This window comes from Thamnophis elegans, chromosome 1, assembly GCF_009769535.1.
Source record: "Thamnophis elegans isolate rThaEle1 chromosome 1, rThaEle1.pri, whole genome shotgun sequence".
In the NCBI taxonomy this organism is placed as follows: Eukaryota; Metazoa; Chordata; class Lepidosauria; order Squamata; family Colubridae; genus Thamnophis; species Thamnophis elegans.
Genome location: NC_045541.1, coordinates 19,117,753 through 19,141,344, shown reverse-complemented (window position 1 = coordinate 19,141,344; position 23,592 = coordinate 19,117,753). Strand labels below are relative to the sequence as shown.

At 42.1% G+C, this 23,592-nt stretch overlaps 1 protein-coding gene across 2 annotated transcripts in view; it reads right to left on the bottom strand.

The window, feature by feature from the left end:
- Positions 1-23,296, bottom strand: part of FRZB (frizzled related protein) — a 35,345-nt gene extending 12,049 nt beyond the window's left edge. Inside the window, exons 1-2 of one of the 2 annotated variants that reach the window (XM_032209394.1) lie at positions 22,342-23,296; positions 6,387-6,434 (exon numbers count right to left, since the gene is read on the bottom strand). In XM_032209394.1, coding sequence (XP_032065285.1) covers positions 6,387-6,434; positions 22,342-22,855 — 562 coding nt within the window. In that variant the 5' untranslated portion in view covers positions 22,856-23,296. The remainder of the gene's footprint in view (positions 1-6,386; positions 6,435-22,341) is intronic. The other variant, XM_032209402.1, reaches the window with a different exon arrangement.
- Positions 23,297-23,592: the final 296 nt, after the last annotated feature.

Sequence of the window (23,592 nt, the reverse complement as noted above, 5' to 3'; positions counted from 1 at the left end):
CCAATAAAACAACAAAACAAATAAACAACAAAAGACCACCTTAATTCCTTCGGGTGGGGGGAATATATATTTGAGATGCTTAAATAACAGAACAATGCAGAAGTCAACTTTCCATGTCCCTAATGCTCTACGTGCTTTGCTTCAGACAGATCTCTCCTCGTGGATCATTTATTAGACAGCAGAGATGGAACAGTAGATGACAAAAGTGAATAAGGGCACCTGTACTTTTATTCATGTTACACCTATCCTCCGCGAGCTGCACTGGCTCCCCATTGGTCTCCGGACGCACTTCAAGGTGCTAGTCGTTACTTTTAAAGCCCTACATGGTATAGGACCTGGCTACCTGAGAGACCGCCTCCTGCCATTTACCTCCCAACGACCAATAAGATCGCACAGGTTGGGCCTCCTCCGGGTGCTGTCAACTGGACAATGCCGGCTGGCGGCCCCCCGAGGGAGGGCCTTCTCTGTAGCTGCACCAGCCCTGTGGAACGATCTACCCGTAGAGATCCGGGCCCTTACCACTCTCCCGGCCTTTGTAAAGCGATCAAGACCTGGCTGTTCCGGCAGGCCTGGGGCTGTTGATTAACATCCAGCCCCATTTAGACTGAATGGATGGTGTATTAATTTTAATAATTGTATCTCTTTTTAATTTTTAATGCTTTTATCTTGCTTGTGAGCCGCCCAGAGTCCCAATGGGAGTGGGCGGGATACAAATTTTATGAAACTGAAACTGAAACTATTCTGGCAAAAAAATAAAAAAAATCCAAATGCTCTCCTCTACTGATAAGAAACCCATAGCAAAGAGTGGAATGCTTCTAGGTTACAGCCAGCCTGTAGGTCAATGACTGATTTTAATAACACCTTCAAAGTACACATTGTCTACTGTTTTCAACAGGCTGCTACTAAAGCAAATCTTTCCCGCTCCATCCTTCAACATCTTCCAAACAGACTGTAAATTTTAACATTCGGAAGATCAAACATTCCCCTTTCTGGATTAAGGGGAAAGGAAAATAAAGTAAAATGAGCTGACAGAAGTACAGGTAGTCTTCAAATTACAACCACAATCGAGCCCAAGATTTATGTTGCTAAGCGAGAAATTTGTTGAGTTTTGCCCCCTTTTACAGCTTTTCTTGCCACATTTGTTAAGTGAAGCACCGCAGTTGTTAAATGAGTAATCCAGTAATTATGTCAACCTGGTTTCCCCACTGACTTTCAGAAGGTCACAAAGAAGGTCCCAAAGGTCACATGACCCAGGGGCATGGCAACCGTCATAAATGTGTGTCTGTTGTTTAAGCATCCGAACAGCAAGTCATGTGACGATGGGAATGCTGCAATGGTCCTCAGTCTGAAAAATGGTCATAAGTCACTTTTTCCAGTGCTTTTGCAACTTTGAAATGGTCTGTAAAAGAGGTGGTATTCAGCAGGTTCTGACCAGTTATGGAGAACTGGTAGCGGAAATTTTGAGTAGTTTGGAGAACTAGTAAATGCCATCTCTGACTGGCCCTGCCCCCATCTATTCTCTACCTCCTGAGTCCCAGCTGATCCAGAAGGAATGGAGATTTTGCAGTATCCTTTCCCTGCCATGCCCACCAAGCCACGCCCACAGAACGGGTAGTAAAAAAATTTAAATCCCACCACTAGTCACTAAGTGAACTGTTGTAAGTCAAGGACTATCTGTACTGGCACTCCTCACTTAGCAACCATTTGTTCAGCAGCCATTCAAAGTTAAGCTGGCACTGAACTTGGTTGCACTGAACAAATGATAGTTAAGCCCAGTCCTGGAAATGATGGGTGCTGCAGAGTCCCATGGTCAAGTGATCAAAATACGGGGAACTTAGCAGCCTACCTGTACTTACAGAATTATAAATACAAGAATTAACCACAGGGCCTCTTAAACTCCCCGCCTCCTCGCCACTTATCTCCCATCCATCTCTACCCTTTTGGCTTCCCTGCTACCTGCCTCTTTGCACTCCAATGGCCCTGCCACCCCCAGTTTATGTATGCTGTTTTCTTCCTCCTCCTGCTGATGAATTGGGTTCACCGACAAAAGGGCGACCGACAAAAGCGCACCCGACTAAACCGCGGTGACAAAACCGCGAGTTCTAAAACGCGCTGACGAATGAGCGCTGAATCGCGCCGACAACAGCACGCTGACAGAAGCGCACTGTAAACCTAAATCTAACCCTAACCCTAAACCTAACACTAACCCTAACGCTAACCCTAAACCTAACCCTAAACCTAACCCTTACCTTAACTTAAATCGCGCTTCTGTCGACACGCCGTTGTCAGCGTGTTGAAGATGTCGTGGTTTTAGCATTGCGGTTTTGTCGGCGCGCTTTTGTCGGGTCACGGATGAATTGCACATGGTCTGGTCCTTTCCAAGGCTGGGGAGGACTTTCTTCCTGAGACTACATATACCCTTATCCAAATCGCACAAGGCCTTCTCGTAATGGATTGAAGGAGTTGGAAATGGCTTGGATTGGGTGGCCTTTGCCTAACAACAAGGTGGGATTCAATTAACAACAGCCAACAGGAGTGCCTGGACTGCCGTTGTGAGGCAATGCATCCATGTGACATGACTGCATTTACTTAGTAATGGATATTCTGGTCCCAATTACTGTTGTAACTCAAGGACTGCCTGTAAATTCAGGACAAATCCTCACCCACATAGTCAGCGACAGTATATCTTTAGAACCAAACTTTCCTATCAGTCCCAGCCATCTTCTCAATATGATCTGCATTAATGGGTTTTTTCCCCCTCAAGAAATGCATTTTTCAACAATGATTTATTCTGTTCTGACAAGGCAAGATATTACATTGCAAGCTTGTGCACTCTGTCCACTTGCTTAGTTAAATTGTTGTTTGCTGCCTGATAATGTGTATACCACTAAACAGAAAATATAGAAAACCCTGCAATAAACATGCATACATGCTTCCAAGACAATGTTGTATGTTTTTACATGTCTTGCCTGCCTTTTTCCTCTTGACTTTGCCAGTCAAGATAAGAAATATATCAACAGAGATATGAAAGAATATTTAATTTAGCTTTCACCTGAAAATAAGAAAAGCTTATTTGCCTTCTTAATAATAACAGGAATAAAAATCACAACAGGGCTGTTTGTGTCTTCAACCCAGAAACCATAAGTATTCAAGTGCTACAGATTTTCATATCTATCTGTATGATTCAAAAGGTTTTAAGCAACATTCCTTGAAGTATTCCAAGCTCAAAACGCTTGCAGGATAATCAGAACATCAACAGATGCTTGCAATAAGACTGGAATAAGCTGCTTTGAGCTCAGAGGCATTTTAAATTCAGGACATTTTGCACCTCCAGTGGAATTCTACTTTAAATTAGCTACATTTTCTTAAGCTGCAACTGCAGGAGACCCTCCCCTCCCAATTCTTCAGTCATTGCACTAGTTTCCACTAGACTTCCCAGTCCAATTCAAAATGCTGGTTTTGAGAATGCCTGATCTGATACAATATGATGCTGGGTTTTCTAGGAACCAAACTAGGGATGAAATTCAGCAGGTTCTGACAGATTCTGGACAACTGGTAGAGAAAATTTTGAGTAGTTCGGAAAACCGACAAATATCACCTCTGACTGGCCACAGAGTGGGGTGGGAATGGGGGTTTTACAGTATCCTTCCCCTGCCACACCCACCAAGCCACACCCACAGAACCAGTAGTAAAAAAAATGAATTTCACCACTGAGACCAACCCTAGTAGGTCATCTAGAAAACCTATTCTGGATCTTGCACCCACTCCCATGAAATAGGGGTGGCGGAAGGGGGAGGGCCACAAGATAGTGGTAATTCTGGGGACCATGCCATCTCCTTGGCACTTCCCCACCTTCTTGGCTGTTAGTAGGAAAAAAAATAGTTGGCATTTGACAATTTGAAGCCTGCTGGGAGAACAATGTGACCATAAAGAAAAGCAAGTAAAATGAATGGCTATGGGCCAAAGAATTAGACTAATGTGCAAAAAAGAATCCAATATAAGTGTGTAGGAAATTCTTCCAAACTGGCTGTGATATCTCACCAAAAGTGTTTTTTTTAAAAAAAAAAAAATCATGCCTAAATCTCCCAAAATGAAGTTGTCTAAAGCTTTGATGGAAAAGATGAGTCCTAAACATCCTATGGATTGACAGGTGAGAGGGATAAGGAACAGGAAGGGAAAACCAGTTGCCCTATTTAAGATTTAAGGCACTAGAGCTAGAGAAACAACGGACATTGTAATTTTAAGAATATTATTTTTTTATCAGCATAGTTTCTTTCTTTTAGAATGCAATAACCTACAAACTACAGCAAAGCATTATATTTTAACATAAAAAAGCTGGGAGAAGTTTTTTGAAACACAAACATTTTGCGAAAAGGATAAAATATGTTATTTCCAGTCCAGAAAGAACGAGTAATTATTTATACAAAAGAACTTGCCAGTTGTCTTTGTCAGGGATTACTTGATTAGATAATGCCTAAAGACATTATTCACCAGCAAAAAATACACTGTGGGACATTTGCAATGTCTGTTAGAATAATTCATGTCCAAGACTTCTCTTTGAACAACATCCCACAGTGTCCCTTATAATAATAGAGTATTGAAGATACATAAAAAATGATAATGCTGAAGATTTCCATGTTGTTTTAGGGAATGTGAACTGTTTCACATGAAATCCAGTTCCTGCTGTAATTTTTACAATAGCCTGATACAACCTGGCTCCTTCCCAATGTGTTGGGATTATAACTCCCAGAATTCCCAACAAGCATGGCCTTGGGTTGCAACCCTTCACAATTCTGTGCTACAGAACTTTCCTCTGGCACTTCCCATGGGACTTGGAAAATAAATTACAGGGAAGTCAAGGAGGAGGTCAGATGATGATTGGGAGTAATAATTGCAGAACATGGCACATTCATACGGGCATTCATGTCCATTACAGGGGGAAACCAAGGATTAACTTTAAGGAATTACTGCATAAATATAAGCCATGTTTGTAGATATATACAGGGATGGGCTTCAAAAATTTCAGCAAGGGGTTCTCTGCCCAGTTGCTGGATGGGCGTGGCCATGGTGGGCATGGCCTGGTCAGCCTCCTGCACCACAGCAGGGGGGGGCATTTTTTCCCTCCCCGGACTCCGGAGGCTTTGTTCAAGGCTCTGAGAAGGCAAAAACTGCCTCCCCAGGTTCCGGAGATCCTCTGGAGGCCCAAATTTCCAGTAAGCCTATTTTTCGCCCTCCCCAAGCCTCCCTACATTCCTGCACTTACCTGCATCCAAAGCAAGCTGTTTGGGGACTCCTCTGAGGGGTGGGGCAGGGGGGGTAGTGTCAGCCAGGAGTGAAATTTGGGGGGGGGTCTCCGAACTGCACAGAATCTTAGCTAGGGGTTCTCCCAAACCCCTGAGAACCCCCAGCAGCTCACCCCTGAGTATATATTTGATGAGCGCAGTGATTACAGTGCTGTACTTTAGGCTACTTCTGCTAATGATCAGCTGACAGCAGTTTGGCAGTTCTCACCAGGGGCAAGGTTGACTCAGCTTTCCAGCCTTCTGAGGTAGGTAAAATGTAGACCCAGATTGTTGGGGGCAATATGATGACTCTGTAAACCGCTTAGAGAGGGCTGTAAAAGCACTGTAAAGCGGTATATAAGTCTAAATAGCTTTTGCTATAGATTTAATTTCTATTACCAGTTTCTACTCTGGTGAACACTCCTGGAAGTTAAAAATTATGTTCTTTATGTATATAACAGATTTACCGACTGGATTCAGTGATCGATAATCCAGGAAATTCTTATTTTAAAGATTTGAATTTCTTAAAACCAGCAGAAAACCATTTTTTCCTCTATGAAACTTTAATAGCTTCTTTAATTCATTTCCATTTTTTTCTTTTGTAAAATAATGGAGAGACCAAGCCATATATAGAATTATATGGATTCAAGACATAAAGCATATAAAAAGCCAGGATCAACCTTTATTTTAAAAAAAAATGTCAAAGGGAAACAGTATTTGCAAAATTAACAATCTTCTTGGATACAATATCAGTTGAACAGTTACCACAGAACAGAATCTTATCTAAATATATGTTTCTACTCTGCCATTGTTTTATCAAATTTATCACTTTCCTCCATGCTACAGTACTGGGAGTAATAGGTAAGTGAGAAGGAACTTGTTACTACAAGCAAATATATATATTTAAAGTCACAACCCCTGGTATGCCCAAATATGGGAGGAAGGTCACACTTCCACTCTCTGTCCTTCGGCTCGTCACAAGAGACCATCCATATTTTATATATATATAAAAACATCCTGACACTATTAGGTTGCTTCTATTCAGTTGAGGCCTGAGGTCAATAAAACAACAAGAGTAAAAAGTTTAGATAAAAATGTACTCACCGGCATTGGTGCCTCTACAGTTCCCATTATTAGAATCCATAGGGAAATCTGGCATGAATTGTTAAATATGCAAACAAGTGTTAGTCTTTTTTAATACTGGATTATTCAACACAGCCACAACAAAATGCTTAATTTTTCATCCATTAAAAAAAGACTTCCCCAATTTGGTATCTTTGGAAGAGCTGGCTTGAAACTCTCAGGATCCCCAATATAATATAAATACTGTAAATTCTGGGACTTAATATCATGGAATAAGGAAGACTGTATCATTAGTAAGTGGAACTGAGATTACTCTTGCTTTTTTTAAAACAAAAATCAGGTGGGATGGGGAGTTTTCTCTCAGAAGCCCAAGTCCAACTTCCTATGATAAAAAGAATTTGCCCTACTGGTAGTCCTCAATTTATGACCAGTTGTTTAGCAGCTGTTCAGAGTTACAACCAAGCCAAAAAAGGGAACACACAACCTGGATCCAAAGTTTCAAAAGTCACCCTCCTTTGGTGGTCCTGCATTTATAGCTGTTTGCAACATCGTGAAATCACGTAATCACGTTTACAACACTTTTGCCAAAACTGACACTTACTTCTGTTTTTGGCAAAACCGTGTCCATTGGTTAATTTAATGACTCTGGCATTCACGTAATGGTCATAAAACATCATAATACAGGTAGTCCTCCACTTACAACAGTTTAGTGACTGTTCAAAGCAGTGGTAAAATTCGAAATTTTTTACTACCAGTTCTGTGCGCGTGGCTTGGTGGACGTGGCAGGGGAAGGATACTGCAAGATCTCCATTCCCACCCCACTCTGGGGCCAGCCAGAGGTGGTATTTGCCAGTTCTCCAAACTACTCAAAATTTTCGCTACCGGTTCTCCAGAACCTTCTGAATTTCACCCCTGGTTCAAAGTTACACCACCACTGAAAAATGTGACAGGACCTCTTTTTATAGTTACAACCTTCATAACATCCCCATGATCATGTGATCAAAGTTCAGATGCTTGGCAACTGGTTCATATCCCGGGATCATTTGATCTCCTTTTGCGACCTTCTGACAAGCCAAGTCAAGGGGGAGGCCAGATTCATTTAACAAACAAGTTATTAACTTATCAACTGCAGTGATTCACTTAACAACTGTAGCAAGAAAGGTCGTAAAACGGGGCAAGACTCATTTAACAAATGTCTCACTTAACAACAGAAATATTGGGCTTCATTGTGGTCGTAAGTTGAGGACTGCCTGTATTTTATGATTGCCATGATATACGTGATAGTGAAAAGCTGGACTAGAGAACACAAGAACTGCCCACAATGTTAAAATAAAGACATTAATCTAAATTTGTTGTTACAACTGCTATTCAGAGTACAATATCCTCATCTTTAAGGATCATCCCTAAAAATGCTTTAGATCAATATTTTCATACACTGAAAGACCAAGAACAAAGGATACATAATCTTTAAATATCTATTTCATGAATGAGCCTGAAGCCCCATCTACAATCTTTGGGCACTGAATTTGCGTACCTCAGCTCCAACTTTAATAGCAATTCATAAAACAGTGACTAGAGTTATTCTTGTTAACTAGGGGCAGGAGCAAAAAAATATATGCAAAATGTTCTTAACTCACTTGTCCATTAATTCAACAATGCCTGCAATGCATCATTAAACTAGCCACAAACGGATTAAGAAAAGCTTAATTAAATTATCATTAAGTCTTGTGGCTGTATCAAAATATTAAATCAGTACTGTATATCTTTCATAAGGAAGGATGCTATGAAAGGACAGAAGAGAAAATGGAAATTTCCAATTTCTTCCAGAAATCTTTTTGGATGTATCCCGCCGTGGAAACGCATCTGTCAACTTAATGCATTGCCTTTTTATAAAAGAAACATTGTTTAGGGCAATAACCTCCAGCCCGCAGCTCTCCAGATGTGTAAAGTTTATAATTTATCCTAGCATCCTCAGCCAATTGGATCAATGGTTCATGCGGGGCGGCTATTAATTAGGGTTTAATTCATTAGAAATGTAGTCTCCATAATTGCAATGATATTCTCTGCTAATTCATGGTTTTTCAATGTTCTTTCTCTACCTTGCCTGGACAAATTCATTCAATATGTTTTGAACTAAACTCCCATCACACCCAAACACCACGCTTGATAGTATGAGAGCTGTAATTGATATATCTGGACACTTTCAGATAAATGAAAGAAGTATTAAAGCAATAAGGCAGACTAACAGCGTTAAAATATAAGAACCGTGGTGGCTCAGTAATTAGAATGCAGTACTGCAGGCTACTTCTGCTGACTGCCAGCTGCCAGCAGTTCAAATTTCACCGGCTCAAGGTTGATTCAGCTTTCCATCCTTCCGAAGTTGGTAAAATGGGGACCCAGATTGTTGGGAGCATGATGCTGACTCTGTAAACAGCTTAGAGAAGAGCTGTAAAGCACTGTAAAGCAGTATCTAAGTCTAAGTGCTAGTACCTATTGCTAGTCACTGAGCAAATACCAAGAAGGCACTAGTAATGCTGCATATTCACGCTTGGGGTTTTATTTTATTTATTGATCAAACCTATATGGCACCTGACTTGTAAGACTCTGGCATCTAAAGCATCTGGCATCAGTATGGAAGATGTAACTGCCTGCAGCTTGAAAATCCATCTGCTGTAGAATCACATTCCCTCTATCAAAGAAACAGAGGTGGTTTTTTTTTTTTCAAAAGGGGAAATTGGCTTCAGACAAAACAAACAGAACTTCAGTGGTAATTCATCTCTTAACTCTAGATTCTAGTCATAATCTTTAAACTGCATTTACAAACCACTTCCTAATATAAGAAGCCAATAAAATCAGGAGGTAGAACCACATATCATCCTTACCATTGTATTTATTTTTATTTTTTTCAGGAGATGGGGGGGAGAGTAAAAGTTTGAGCCTTAGCACATCCCTCTATCCCTGTACCAGTGCAGCTAAAAGGAGCCAAGTGGAAGAAGGCTGCGCCAAAGTATATATCTGTCAGAACACTGTGCACAATTTATTCTTAAATGCGGAAGATTTTGTTTTCTCCATTTATTTGTTATGTTCAGGTCATCCGCTCTAATTATTTGTCTGTTGTTTAAGTTCACAGGCCTCTGAACATCTGTGAGCCTTATGATTTGGTGATTTTCCACATTATTAAGTTGCTTTTGTTGGATGGTGCTAAGACAGGATTGGACAATGTTGCTTATATTTGCAGCACGGCTAAAATTGTAGCATGGCTCCCTAACTCCCATTAGGAGATAAAAGAAATAGAAACCACAAAACACATGGTATGTTTTTCTTTGACTTTTGCCAAAAATAGACTGCAGATACCAAGAATGTGACATCCTCTGCCTGGTTTTTCTGCTTACGCAAGACTCCTGCCATTCAAAGCACACTAGAGTATACTCAATCAGTTCCCCACAAAGCCCTTTATCTTCCATATCCTCCTTTCTCCTGAAATAATCCTAACTTTCCAAAAGAGAGAACATCCTGAGCTATATGGAGAAGATTGTTGCTAAAAATTGCCTGCTTCCATGTTTCATTCAGAGAAGCCTTCTATTGGCAGTGGGACAATAGGTGGGAGTAATCCCCAATACACTGGGAGTCTTCCTCAGATAACATTTTCTACCTCTTGTGAGTATAAATACACAGTCCTTGACTTACAATAGCAATAGTACTTATACTTACTGGTATATACCGCTTTACAGTGCTTTACAGCCTTCTCTAAGTGGTTTACGGAATCAGCCTATTGCCCTCAACAATCTGGGTCCTCATTTTACCCACCTCGGAAGGGTGGAAGGCTGAGTCAACCTTGAGCCTGTGAGAATCAAATTCTAGGCTTTGGGCAGAGCTACCACGACTCTTACACAACCACCGTTGGGACCAGAAAAATGGTTATTAAGTGAGTTAACAAAGTTATGATTTTTTTTGCCACAGTTGTTAAACTGAATTATATCATTGTTAAATGCATCGTGTAGTTGGTAATTCAGGTTCCCACCATTGACTTTGAGTGTTGGAAGTTGGCAGGGAAGGTTGCAAATGGCAATCAAATATCCTTGGGATGCTGCAATCATTGTAAATACATGCTGGTTGCCAAGCAACCATTGTAGGGCTGTTGTAACTTCAAGTGATGGCTAAAAAAATGGTATAAGTTTAGGACTACTTGTATTAGGAGGACCCACCTTTTCTGAAATACCGCGTAATCTCCCTAGAATGCATCCAATTGGCTACTGTGTAATGCCGGACACAGGTCTTCATTGGCCCTTCATCTGTCCTTATGTAGAATGCATTCAGCTCTAAGGCCATGATGTGGCTTTTTAGCACGCTATTATGATTTTCTCAGCAAAACACTGCCAAAATAAAACCTGGCTTCCTAGATTTTTATTTTTATTTTTGTCTTTCTTATTGACAATTGTTAAATCTGGGATGTTGCGTTGCTGGCGCTTGTCTGTTTGAATTCTAAAGACCCAGAGCATTTTAGCTTTATTTTGTATTTCTTTGTCTATGTTGTGGTCCCATCAGTTCTTGCTTGCAGGCAAGTGGTTTTTCTTGAAGCTTTTCCAATGCACCATTTGTTGATACTTTTATCATGCCACTGTTTGTAATCAATCTGTGCGATCTTCTTGCTACGGCTAACCAGGTGATGCACTTTTCTTTAGCTTCTTTGCATCTGTTGCTGTCTTCTGAATTCTAGCTTTGTATGCATTTGTTCTAAAAGTTTGGTCTTATGCAGCCAGAATTAGCCCCCTCTGTCTCTTTCTTTAATTTTTCTGCTCTTAGCCATTGCCATGTCTTGTTATTATCTGCTTTGCCTGCTAGTTTTTGTTTTATTTTAATGTAGTGGCCGTATAATATTTTGTCTTCCCATGTCTCTTTTTGGTTCTTCATTTGGTCTTTCTTGTAGGCCAGTTTGGTCTCTCCAGTACGCATAACCCTTCCTGGTATAATAGTTTCAGTGCATCTTCTTCATTGTTCTTCGGATATTCTTCCAATTCCTTTTCTTCTTCTTCGTCTTGGGTCCTTGCAACCTTCCAAACCCACCTATTTTCTTCGTAAGTAGAGTCTTATTATTAACGGTTGGTTGGTTGTTCAGCTCAGTTGGCCAGATGTTTAGACTGGATTTGGCATTTTATCCACCAATGAGGTCCTTCTCAAGGACCTATGCTAGAGATATGTTGTTTGATGGTGCTAAATATATTGACACAGGATGTAAACTATTTCATTACCTTTTGCAATTGACTGATGGTGACTTTGTCAATGCAGATGGTGTGGTATTAAGTGGTATTATTATATTTTTAACCTTTTTATACATATAGCTTAAGGCAGTGGTTCCCAAACTTGGCAACTTTGCTGGCTGGAGAATTCTGGGAGTTGAAGTCCACAAGTCTTAAAGTTGCCAAGTTTGGGAACCACTGCCTTAAGGCAATGAACATATCTAGTACTCTTGTCTCTTATTTTTCCTATAACAACAACTCTGTGGGGCGGATTGGGCTAAGAGTCACTGTCTTAAATTCACCCACAATTAGCAAACCAATTTAGTAGATTATTTTTTCTCCCTGGTTTTCAATAAAACAATTATATTTTAATATTAAGTAAAATGAATATATTTAATGAAGTTTTTTGTGGGGGGAAGGTTGAGCAAGGATGTTGCAGAAAGGCCAATTCTCTGAGTGAGAAATTTAAAAAAAAGTTCTTAGTAAAATAGTTCTACTGTCTCCCCAGACAAAAATATTTGGCATCTGCCTTGGCAGCAGACTGAGAAATGCTTGAAAGAAAAACTGTAAATTGAATCATTCTAAAATAGAATAAACCTTAAATCAATGATATTTGATCAATCATAAAATGTCTTCAAATTTTCTGGTTCAATCATGAATATCTTTAATATTGAAGCAGTAGTAGTACTAATAGGGATTTGCAAATTGAAGTTGAAAGAATTTGGGGGGGGGGGGAAGTCAACTGTAACTAGAGCTTATACTCAAGTGATTCCCCAAATATTTTAAAGTATTAAATTTACAGCACTGACTTTGCAGAAAATCACTTCCAAATATTACAGTGATATCTCCATGAACTCTTGGTTCTTGGTTAAAAGTATAATCTTTATTGTCATTGTACAAAATAAATACAATGAAATTGGTTGTAACCCAAATAATCAGAAAATGCCAGGTAATAAACTCTGATATTCACTGCATGATGATGATGATAAATATGGTACAATTATTTAAGATTTAAAGCCACATATTTTAATAGCCTTCAATGTTCTCTTAAAACAGACCTCCTCTAAATTGATTGGTAATTATACTGATCTTACAAGTAAAATGAGATTATAGGTTACCATTTTCTATAGTGGTTGTCCTTCTTAAGCATTTTTTCAGATGTATTGTTTTAGTTACAAATTGGTTACCGAGACCAAGTAATAACCATTCTCCTATGATGATAGCAATTGTATCAAAAGACAAGTGTCCATGGAGAGCAGGATAGGATTGAAACATACAAATAGTTTTTAAAAAATATTTCTCTTTTCACAAGCAAGACAAAACTGATTGCTTACGTGGAAAACTGTAGTTCGGCCTCTATTTCATTTCTCTTCTTTTTCTAGGAAATAGCACTGTACAGCTTTTATTTGGGTTGTATAATTGATTTACACCCTGCCTTGCTATCAAAGAGGTAAGCAGGGTGGTGAACAAAATTAAATGTTAATGGAATCCAAAGTAGTATGATCCAAAATGTCATCCGATCAGGTACCTTCTCAGGCTGCTTAAAGGTAAAGGTTCCCCTCGCACAATAAGTGCTAGTTGTTCCCGACTCTAGGGGGAGGTGTTCATCTCCATTTCAAAGCCGAAGAGCCAGTGCTGTCTGAAGATGTCTCTGTGGTGATGTGATCAGCATGACTAAACACCGAAGGTGCACGGAACACTGTTACCTTCCCAAAAGGTTCCTATTTTTCTACTTGCATTTTTACATGCTTTCGAACTGCTAGGTTGGCAGAAGCTGGGACAAGTAACGGGAGCTCACTCCGTTATGCGGCGCTAGGGAGTTGACCTGCCAACCTGCCGATCTTTCTGATCGACAGGCTCAGCGTCTTAGCCACTGAGCCACCGCAACCCTATTCTCTTAATAGGTAGCAAAACTGTTTTGGCAAGGCAGTTTCTATTCCAGAGAATGAACAAGAAGCTGTTTTGAGCTGGGGACTTTGCCCATATGAATGGCTGTCAGTCACCTGTTCATGGCTGAAGAGCCGAGGTGGCGCAGTGGTTAAATGCAGCACTGCAGGCTACTGCTAGATCAGCAGTTCAGCGGTTCAAATCTCACCGGCTCAGGGTTGACTCAGCCTTCCATCCTTCCGAGGTGGGTAAAATGAGGACCCGGATTGTTGGGGGCAATATGCTGACTCTCTGTAAACCGCTTAGAGAGGGCTGAAAGCCCTATGAAGCGGTATATAAGTCTACTGCTTTAATTTAATAGATTGTTCAGGATTGGTGGTCAAATTGCTCTCCACGTTCATACCCTGCCATGCTAAGTGTCTTAAGTAAATCTTTTTCATGGAGCTGAAGAGTTCCAGGGATAATCTTTTCATTTGGGAGAAATGTGCTCATGGACCTTGAATCACCAAGGGCTGGACAAGAAGGTTATAGGAGGACAGGACAGGAGACCCTATCTTCCATTATAGGCCCAGTCACACATTTAGTTTCAAAGGTGGGAACTCTTGGTTCTCCAGATGTTGAGTGTCAACTCCCAGCAGATTAATCACAGGAAATGGGAAAAGCTGTGCACTATATTGTGGGTGTTGGGAAATGAGATTTAACACAGCTGAAAGCTGCTAGGTGGTGAGAGCTGGCCCACAGCTTTATATACCATTCAGAAACACTGCAACCTGCCATTAAACCAATGAGTCAAACCACTAGATAGCCTATTTCTTAGGCCACATAGACCCTCAGCCTAATTTTATGCACTCTCCTGGTGTAATTTCAGAAGCCCCTGTCACTTGTCAATCAAGACAAGTGACACTAGAATTGAATCTCAACTCACTTTTGGCTTTGCCTTCCACCCCTTCCTGCCTCAGCTATGTCCATCATTGCCCCAACAGATGTCTCCTGAGAGAAAGCAGCATTGTGGGGGAAGGAAAGTTACTCATTCTGATTCTCAATGATTGGAAGTGATTTTAGACCAGAGTCTTGCCAGAACATAGCAAGAACAGGAGTATATCTGCACAATAAGTATAGTTTTTTTCTCTCTCCTGTGGCTGTAATCATGAAGTAAGCTCTTTGACAAATGGAGGGCATTTAAGATGATTCCTCCCTGAATCCTTGTGACCATAACTTAGCAGGACATACCCAAAGCATGGTACAGCCCTAGGGGCTACAAATCCCCATTTCTTTCTGACCACATATGCCTACAGCACATATCCACATGGAGGAGACCAGTGGTGGGATTCAAATCATTTAACAACCGCTTCTCTGCCCTAATGATTTCTTCCAACAATCAGTTCACCAAACTGCTCCGAAAGTTAACAACTGGTTCTGCCGATGTGATGTGAGAACTGGCTAAATCCCACCACTGGAGAGGATGCAAACTCAAGTTGTGGAACAGACTGACGGGTTTGCTGGGGAGGTCCCAGGGCCCTGGGCTGTTTAAGCACAAACGTCAGGGCCATGCAAACAGGTGTAATTGATCTACAAATTATACCAATTTGCATGAACCCAAGGCTTGTGCTAAAACGGGCCAGGGCCCTGGAATCCCTCCTAAAAACCTACCAGTCCCCCCCACCCCCAATTTGAGTTTGTATCTCCATTTCCCAAAGTTTCAAGTCACTGTTTAGTCTACTTTTAGAGGATGAGGAATTTGTGCTCCTGGTTGGGGAGGGGGGGAGAGGAGTGGGAAGAGAGGTGGCTTCGGCCTAGTGGCCAGCATGTTTGTTTAGTTTAAAAAACATCTCAGCACCAAGAATGTCATCATGTTCCCCGTCAGTGAAAGGAAGCGTTCATGGATTCCACACTGGCTTTATTCAATGAAACTATTGTGCGCTTTCTGGTCCTCCGTAATAGGTAATGTTGATTTCAGTGCCGATCTGTTCTGAAGGCACTTTGGGAAGCACCTCCGTGCTTAAGGGAGGTGGACATTTGCAGAGGTTTCAATGTGAGACATTCACCCTCCTCGCCCCCCCACTCCGCCATTCGAAACCACTTGCCCGCAGAGCTTCCCAGCAGGTATCAAACCCAAGGCAGCTGAAACAACAGTCACCACTCTGTCTGTAGACGGATTTGGGGAGTGAAGGGCTGAAGCTTGAAGACCAGTTGTCAAAATATGAGACAATGAAGAAGGGGACTGGGGTGAGCCTGAGGAGGGAGACGGGCTGCCCCAATTGTCTCAGCTGAGCCAGAAGAGACAGGTTCAGCTCTGAGGTGGAATTAAAAAGGTACAGTTAGGAACACACTGTTCAGGTTGTACGATGTACTTTTAGAAAGCCACAAGAGACAGCAAACCTATCTTCATATATATACCTTCCTTCTCTTAGAAAGACTCTTCTAATTCTATTTTATTTATTTATTTAGTTTGTCACTCATGTACAAGATGACAGGAATAAGAACACAGGAAATGGGTACAAATAAATGGGGACAGTAGGACAGGGACATTAGGCACACTGGTGTGTGTGTGTGTGTGCGCACACTGTATTTTTCGGAGTATAAGACACACCGGAGTATAAGACACACCAAAATTTTGAAGAGGCAAATTTTTTAAAAAAAGTTTTTGCCCTCTGCAGTCCTCCCCAAAATGGCTCATTTTTCTCAAAAATGGCCTGTTTTTTCCTCAAAAAAGGGCATGAATAGCCTTTAGGTTGTAGAGTGGTCCTGGGGGGTGGGGCCTCCAAAAAACGAGGCCCATTTTTTGTCAAAAAGGGGGCATGCATAGCTTTTAGGAGGCTTACTCCAAAAAATATGGTATGTATATAGATACGGCGTGTGTATGTATGTGTGTATATATATATATATATATATATATATATATATATATATATATATATATATATATATATATATATATATATATATATGTTTGTGTGTGTGTATGTATGTGTATGTATGTGTGTGTGAGTGTATATATATATATATGTATGTATGCATAAATGTATATGTATAATACATATGTATGTATGTATGTATGTATGTATGTATGTATGTATGTATGTAGTATTTGTGCTGATAAATAAATAAAGGGATGGTCTCTTATGACGAGCCGATGGACAGAGAATGGAAGCAGTTAGCTTCCTCCCATAATTGGGGCATACCAGGGGTTGTGACTTATATACATACATACATACATACATACATACATACATACACACACACACACACACACACACACACACACATATGTATTATGCTCTACTGTTTCAATTCATAAGCTGGCCTAGATTTTCAAATGAATCTCAACTTTCTGGTGCCCAGACAATGTCCAGAATAGTTCCCAACCATTCCAAAACCTGGCTTCATGGAAAAGCAAACCTCTGCATCTAACCATGAACTCAATCAAAGAGTGAAACTGAGGACATAGTCAACAAAGCCTGAAATCTGGCAAGTACTTAGCAAGTCAAATGTCAAGCCAATACAGACAACTTCCTTAGTCCTTGTAAAATGGTCACTAGAACACTTTGGGGGCATTTATTCTGTGCATTATGCAGTTTTTCCATCTTAATTCAGAATGCTCTAGCCTTACAAGGGTAATGCTTGTGACTTTTCAAATTCAGCAATTTTCCTCCATTCCTGAATTAGAAAATCCTTTTTAAAAAAACACACACAATTTTTAGGTTTCACAAAAATGGTATAGAGGCATATTTGAACTGCCCAGGATTGCTTGATCCTGCTCTAGAGCTAAGCATCCCTGGCAAATTACATGGATAAGTCCCTGCAGTTTTCTTGGCAACATTTTAAAAAAAAATGTTTGCCATTGCTTTCTTTCTTGGGATGAGAAAGAATGACTGGCCCATGTTTTACCAATTAACTTCTATGTCTAAGACAGGATTAGAACTTGAATTTCCTCACTCTTATATCCAGCATCTTAACCACTAGAGTCTAGACCCATGATGACGAACCTATGGCATGTGCCCCTCTCTGCAGATATGCCATCCGTCGCCCCAGCCCAGCTCTACCGCACATGCGCATGCACCTTCCTGCTGGCCAGCTGGTCTTTGTGTCTCTACCGCACATGCACAGAGTGCCCCCACACCCCGTTTTGGTTTCCAGGTTGATGCAGGAGGTCTTCCGCGGGAGGAAACACATGCACAGGTGTGTGGCGCAAGCAGGGAGCACAGGGAGCGGGGAGCATGTACATTGCATTATGGGTGTTTCGGCATGCGACGACCAAAAGGTTAGCCATCACCGGTCTAGACCAAGCTGGCCCTTGCTATGCTTATAGATATATCTTTATGCTCAGCTGTCTTATTTGAAAGGCATGCATGCTTTTGCCAGAGCCTCTGTCAACTCATGTGGCTTTCAAGCAATTCCTCATCAGGTTAAGGATGTAGATCCTATAAAGCAGTGATCTCCAACCTTGGCAACTTTAAGACCTGTGGACTTCAACTTCTAGAGTTCCTCAGCCAGCTTTGCTGGCTGAGGAACTCTGGGAGTTGAAGTCCACAAGTCTTAAAGTTGCCAAGGTTGGAGACCACTGCTATAAAGCCCCAGATGTTGTTGAACAACAACTTCCATTGCCTTTCAAGATGAGATCTTATAATTCAGTAATACAGATAGCCCTTGTTCATTTAGTGACCAAAGTTAATAACGTCAGTGAAAAAAGTGATTGATTTATGACCAATTTTTCACACAACTTTTGTAGCATCCGCATGGAGATGTGATCAAAATTCAGACAGCTGGCAACTGGCTCACATTTACGACAATTGCAGTGTCCCAGGATCATGTGGTCACCTTTTGCAACTCCCTGAACAAGCAAAGCCAATGGGTAAACCAGATTCGCTTAGCAAGCGTGTGAGTAACTTAACAACTGCAATGATTTACTGTGTCAAGGAAGGTCATAAACTGAGGCAAAACTCACTTAACAAATGTCTCGCCTAGCAACATAAATTTTGGGCTCAATTGTGGCCGTAAGTTGAGGACTACCTGTATATGAGAGATTATGAGTTTCTCTACCTTTTCAGTAGGGGAAGGGTTTCCTCTCATTGGAAATTTTGGGAAATGGCAAGATACACCAGAAACTGCATCCCAGAAACCTTAAGCAAAGCAAACATACTACAGTGCCAGCTAATACAAACAATCTTGGTTTTGAGTATACTTTGCAGTTGAAGGCTTCCATTTAATTCCATTGCTCCAAGACGTAAAGGAATTTTAAGGGTCATCTGCCAATACCACCACCTGGTGAGCTTCACAGCCAAAAGACTATCAGCATAAGAAGGATCTCACCAAAGAGAATTTTTTTCCTCGCTAAGGGACATTCTGTATTCTGTATTTCATGACTGCTTGTTATAATCTTGCATCATGGAAATTTAAACATCCTGGAGAAATGCAAGGGGAAGAGTTACACCAATGAGTAGCCAATCCTAAATCACTGATCAAGATTTGCCAAATGGAATTTCTCAGATCTGTCATTTAATTGTGGTAGGCTCTACCTATAGCAGACACAGGTCAGTACCCTCCTGGTTTTCTTAATAAGTCTATATGGTAAGTTAATAATTGGTCACAAAAAGCTACCTTTGGATTCCAATACACATTTCTCTTGGGAGTCTCAAACACTCTCATAGCCTCTGAGCACAAATCACCAACTGTTTCCTAATCTTTATTCCATTTTCAAAGGGAATAATATTATGTTGACATGGAAATGGACAAGATGGAGATGGTTTATGGGGATTGGCACACAGATCTGAGACACTTCCACAAGATTAGGTTGCAAACCAAGAATTATATGCATAAACATCCTCTCATAAAATATTAAGTAACCCATAAATTTGTGTAGTGGAAACCTTTAAAACATGTTAATTTAACTCTACCATGTAAAGGAAGTTTTATTTCCTTTTTAATAAATGCACTCATGTGCAATATTCTACTTTATACCCTTTGAACAATTATCCATTCATCTTTATTTAAAATGCTTATATTTCCTTTACATTGCTCTGTAATTCCAGGTAGGATGTGTTAACATATTTTTCATGCAATTTAAAATATAATCGATGATGATGGTGATGATGATAATGATGATGATGATGATGATGCTTTTTGTGTGTATGTGCTTTTGAGTCACCACTGACTTCCAGCAACTGCCAAGGCTAATCTCTATATTTTTCATGGCAAGATTTTCAGAAGTGATTTGTTCTTGCCTTCTTTTTAGGGCTAAGAGACAGTGACTGGTCCAAGATTACCCAGCTGGTTTCATGACCAAGGTGGGACTAGAACTGCATCCTAACTAATGCAGGATTTTCCAACTCTGGCAACTTTAAAACACATGGACTTCAACTCCCAGTTGTCCATGCACCCTAAAATTGCCAAGATTGGAAAACCCTATTTTAATGGAACGTACGTACGTACATACATACATACATACATACATACATACATACATACATACATACAAGACAATATCTGTGAAATGGCATGTGTAGCTGAGAATTTTGTGCAGCCACCTGATTTACAAAGTGGCCAAGAGGTATGTGTGCCTTTATTCTAATTCCATTGTGCAGTCACCTCTTCACAGGTATGCAGTTTCCCTGGCTTTAACTAGAATCCAAGGGAAAACAGGTAGAACCCATTCCATCTATGGAACTTCTTCAGATGGAGAAATGTGAGTAGCAAGGGAAGCCGCAGAAAGATGGTGAATCTTAAAACAGAATCCAGCCATTTCATTTTTCTAGTATCTTTAGCTCTAGCATTTTCCAGAACCACTGCCAAACTAAATTCAAAAGAAAACATACAAGATCCTAATAATAAATTAGAAAGTTGCAAAACTTTTTGCAAAGAATTAACTTTGGGGAAACTGATTTTAGTGATAGCAAAGGAAAAGTAGGATCCTTAGTGAGAGTCACAGCTGGTAATCAGGTGCTGATTTACAGATTTCTTTTCATAGAAAACTTCAATTGGCTTCAATGTTAAGCAAATATTCAGTTTACATATAAGACCTAAGTCCATCCAACCGAAAAGAAACCTGCAAGCATGGGAAAGCAACAGTGTCTACAATTGTGGACAAATTATCAAGTGTCCTAGATTTATTTATTTTCCAGGGGACTTAGAGAAGACAACTCCACTAAAGCTAGTACTATCTTCCCTTCCTTTCCCTTCCCTTCCTAAATACATTTTTGTAACATTTTGAATGAACCAAGAAAAAGCTAACAAACATTTTTAGTTGATCACAAAGAAAGTATTGCCTGAGTCCAAAGACTAAGATTTTTCTTGCAAAATTGCTTTTCTTTTCTTGCTATGCAAGTTTTACAATAACTCAGATGGAGAACAGAATATGAGACATTAGAGGAAGTTGCAGGCTTTTTAAGGGGCTGGGGAAGCTATGATTACGGAATGGAAAGGCAATGAGGGAGTCAGGTCAGAAGACCTGGTTTGCTGGAATTGGGGTTTACCAACATCAGATAAAGCCAATTATCATGGTTACACACTGGAAAATGGGGATACATCCAAGGAAATTAAAGGAACTTAATTGCTTTAATTGCTGGTGTTGCTGCCTCCTTAGGCAGCAACATCTGGGGACCATGAGTTCCTCATCTCTGTTGAGATGGATCAGGCATGATCGATAAGGATTTGAAAAGTAGATTAATCATTAAGTTCATTTTCCAAACCAGAGATTTACAAAATAAATCGTTTCCACCACAAATGCGCGAACGACAAAAGCGCGCCTGACTAAACCGCGGTGACAAAACCGCGCCGATGAATGAGCGCTAAAGCGCGCCGACAACAGCACGCCGACAGAAGCGCACTGTAACCTAACCCTAAACCTAACCCTAAACCTAACCCTAAACCTTATCTTAACTTAAATCACGCTTCTGTCGGCGTGCTGTTGTCGGCGCGCTGTTGTTGGCGCGCTTTTGACGTTCGCGCTTTTGTCGGGTCACGAATAAATCAGCATCATCTTGGCTACACAAAGATACAAGGATGGTTAGAGGATTATAAACGACTAGGAAGGAATTGGCTTACTTTTTACACAGATCAAAAAGTTTGATAGGCAAGGTTGGAATTCAAGGGATTGCCCCAGGAAGATATTGCTGCTTAAATTGTGGGCAAATCTAGACAATAAGACCTGGACATATGAAAGAAGTGGAAAAGTTTATTTACAATCAAGGAAAAGATGGGTAATTGAGGAAAGAAGACAAGGATCGACTGACAGTGAATGTGTGGGTGTGTGGGCTAAGACAGGAAAGGCCAGCAGATTTGAGACAATGGTTGTTTAGTGGAGGAGAAATTCTACAGGTTCTTTTAGGAAGAAGAAACCCTGAGCTATTTATTTCCCCCTTCCCCCCTCCTCCTCAGTGGAGTGGTTCACACACCTCAACACAGTGGTTCTGGTTTCTCCACCTCCCCACCCCAATTTCATTTGTCCAAGGGGCCGCTAGGCCAGGGGTCACCAACCTTTTCGACCTCAGGGACCACTAAATTCATAATTTTAAATCCCGTGGACCACTAACATGAATTTCTTTTAAAAAGATAAATAGTATTTAGTGCAGTATAAAAAAAAATGCAAATAATTTTTCTGGAGACCCCCAAAATTTTCCCGTGGATCACCAATGGTCCACGCCGGACCACTGGTTGGTGATCACTGCTCTACCCAAGTTGATGGTGGAGGAGTTTTAAGGAAAATGTGCGATTCTGAACTTGGGAGTCTCCAGAAAATACCTAGAAAAGGTCCCCAGTTCTAGCCAGGCTTAGAGAGATGGAAGGGAAACGTCAGAAAGGAGTAGAAGGAGCAGCTCCCAGGATGGTGGCTGGGGAGGGAACCGAAGGCGACTCACCGGATCCTTCGGCTGTGACGATCGCCTCAGGGGAAATGCAGACCCCTCGGTCGTAGACCGGCAGCTCGTCGCAGGCCAGGCTATCCGGCCAGGCGTGGCCGTACTTGACGAGGACCGGTTCACAACCGGCCCGGGCCCTCTCGCAGACTGACTTGCAAGGCTTGATGGGCTCGTGCTGGAAGTCGAGGGTGCAGATGGGCGCGTACATGGCGCAGAGGAAGAAGAGCAGGTCCGGGCTGCAGTGGATGCCCAGCAAGCCTTCGAACTGCTCCATGGCCAGGATGGCGTTGGCTTGCGTGCTGTGGTGCAGGTGGTTGGGCATCTTGGTCATATTCCAGGGCAGAGACTTGCACAGAGGGATGCGCACCGGCTCGCAAGCCGCGCCCCGCGCCAGAGGCGCCCAGGAAGCCAGCAGCCCAGCCAGGGCAAGCAGCAGAGTGGACGGAGGCAGAAGCAGCAGCATCTTCCCGCAGCCGTGCCCGCAGCCCAGAGGCATCATCCTCTGCTCCCCCATCCCGCTTCGAAAGCCCGCTTTCTTCCCGGAGGCGGCTGGATTTCCTTTCTCCGGCCGCCCAACTGCTCGGGGATCCTCTCTGGGCGACTCCTACAAATAGTCTGGCCGCGGCGGGGGCGTGCCGAGAGCCGGCAGGGGAGCCTCTCTCCCAAACTCTTCGCGCACAGCCCGGGCGGGGAGCGAGGTCGCGATCCGCCTCCCCCCCCCCCCAACTCCCCAACCTCTTCCAGGCTTCCTTTGCGTCCGCTGAAGGGATCCCGCTCGGGCAGAAAGAAAGGGAGCAGCGGCGGGCTAAGCGACGCCGAGGGAAAGGAGTTGCGCTGCGGGGGCGGGAGAGGCGCGAAGTCGACAAGTTCCTTGAGGGAGAAAGAGAAGCGCAAGCGCCTGCCAGGTCCGAGCCCAGGCTTCGCTGGTGGGTGACTGTGGATCGCGCCGCTGCTTTTTCACGCTCTCCCCCCCCCTCCTACCTCCTCCCAGGCCGGAGAGCCCCACCTCCCTTCTCCAGCCGCACCCGCACCCACCCAGCCTTTCCCGGCTCCCTCCCTTTTCCCTGGGAGGCTCGGAGGAGAGACGGGCGACCTGACCTGAGGCTGCCTCGGCTTCCCTCCCGCCCCTTTTCTGTTTATCCATCTGGAAAGCGGCTGCCTCTTTCGCTCGCTTTGCGCCGGTGTTTTTTTTGGGGGTGGGGGGGGAGCTTCTGATTCTGCCTGTAAATGAGCCGTTGGGGGACAGTCCCC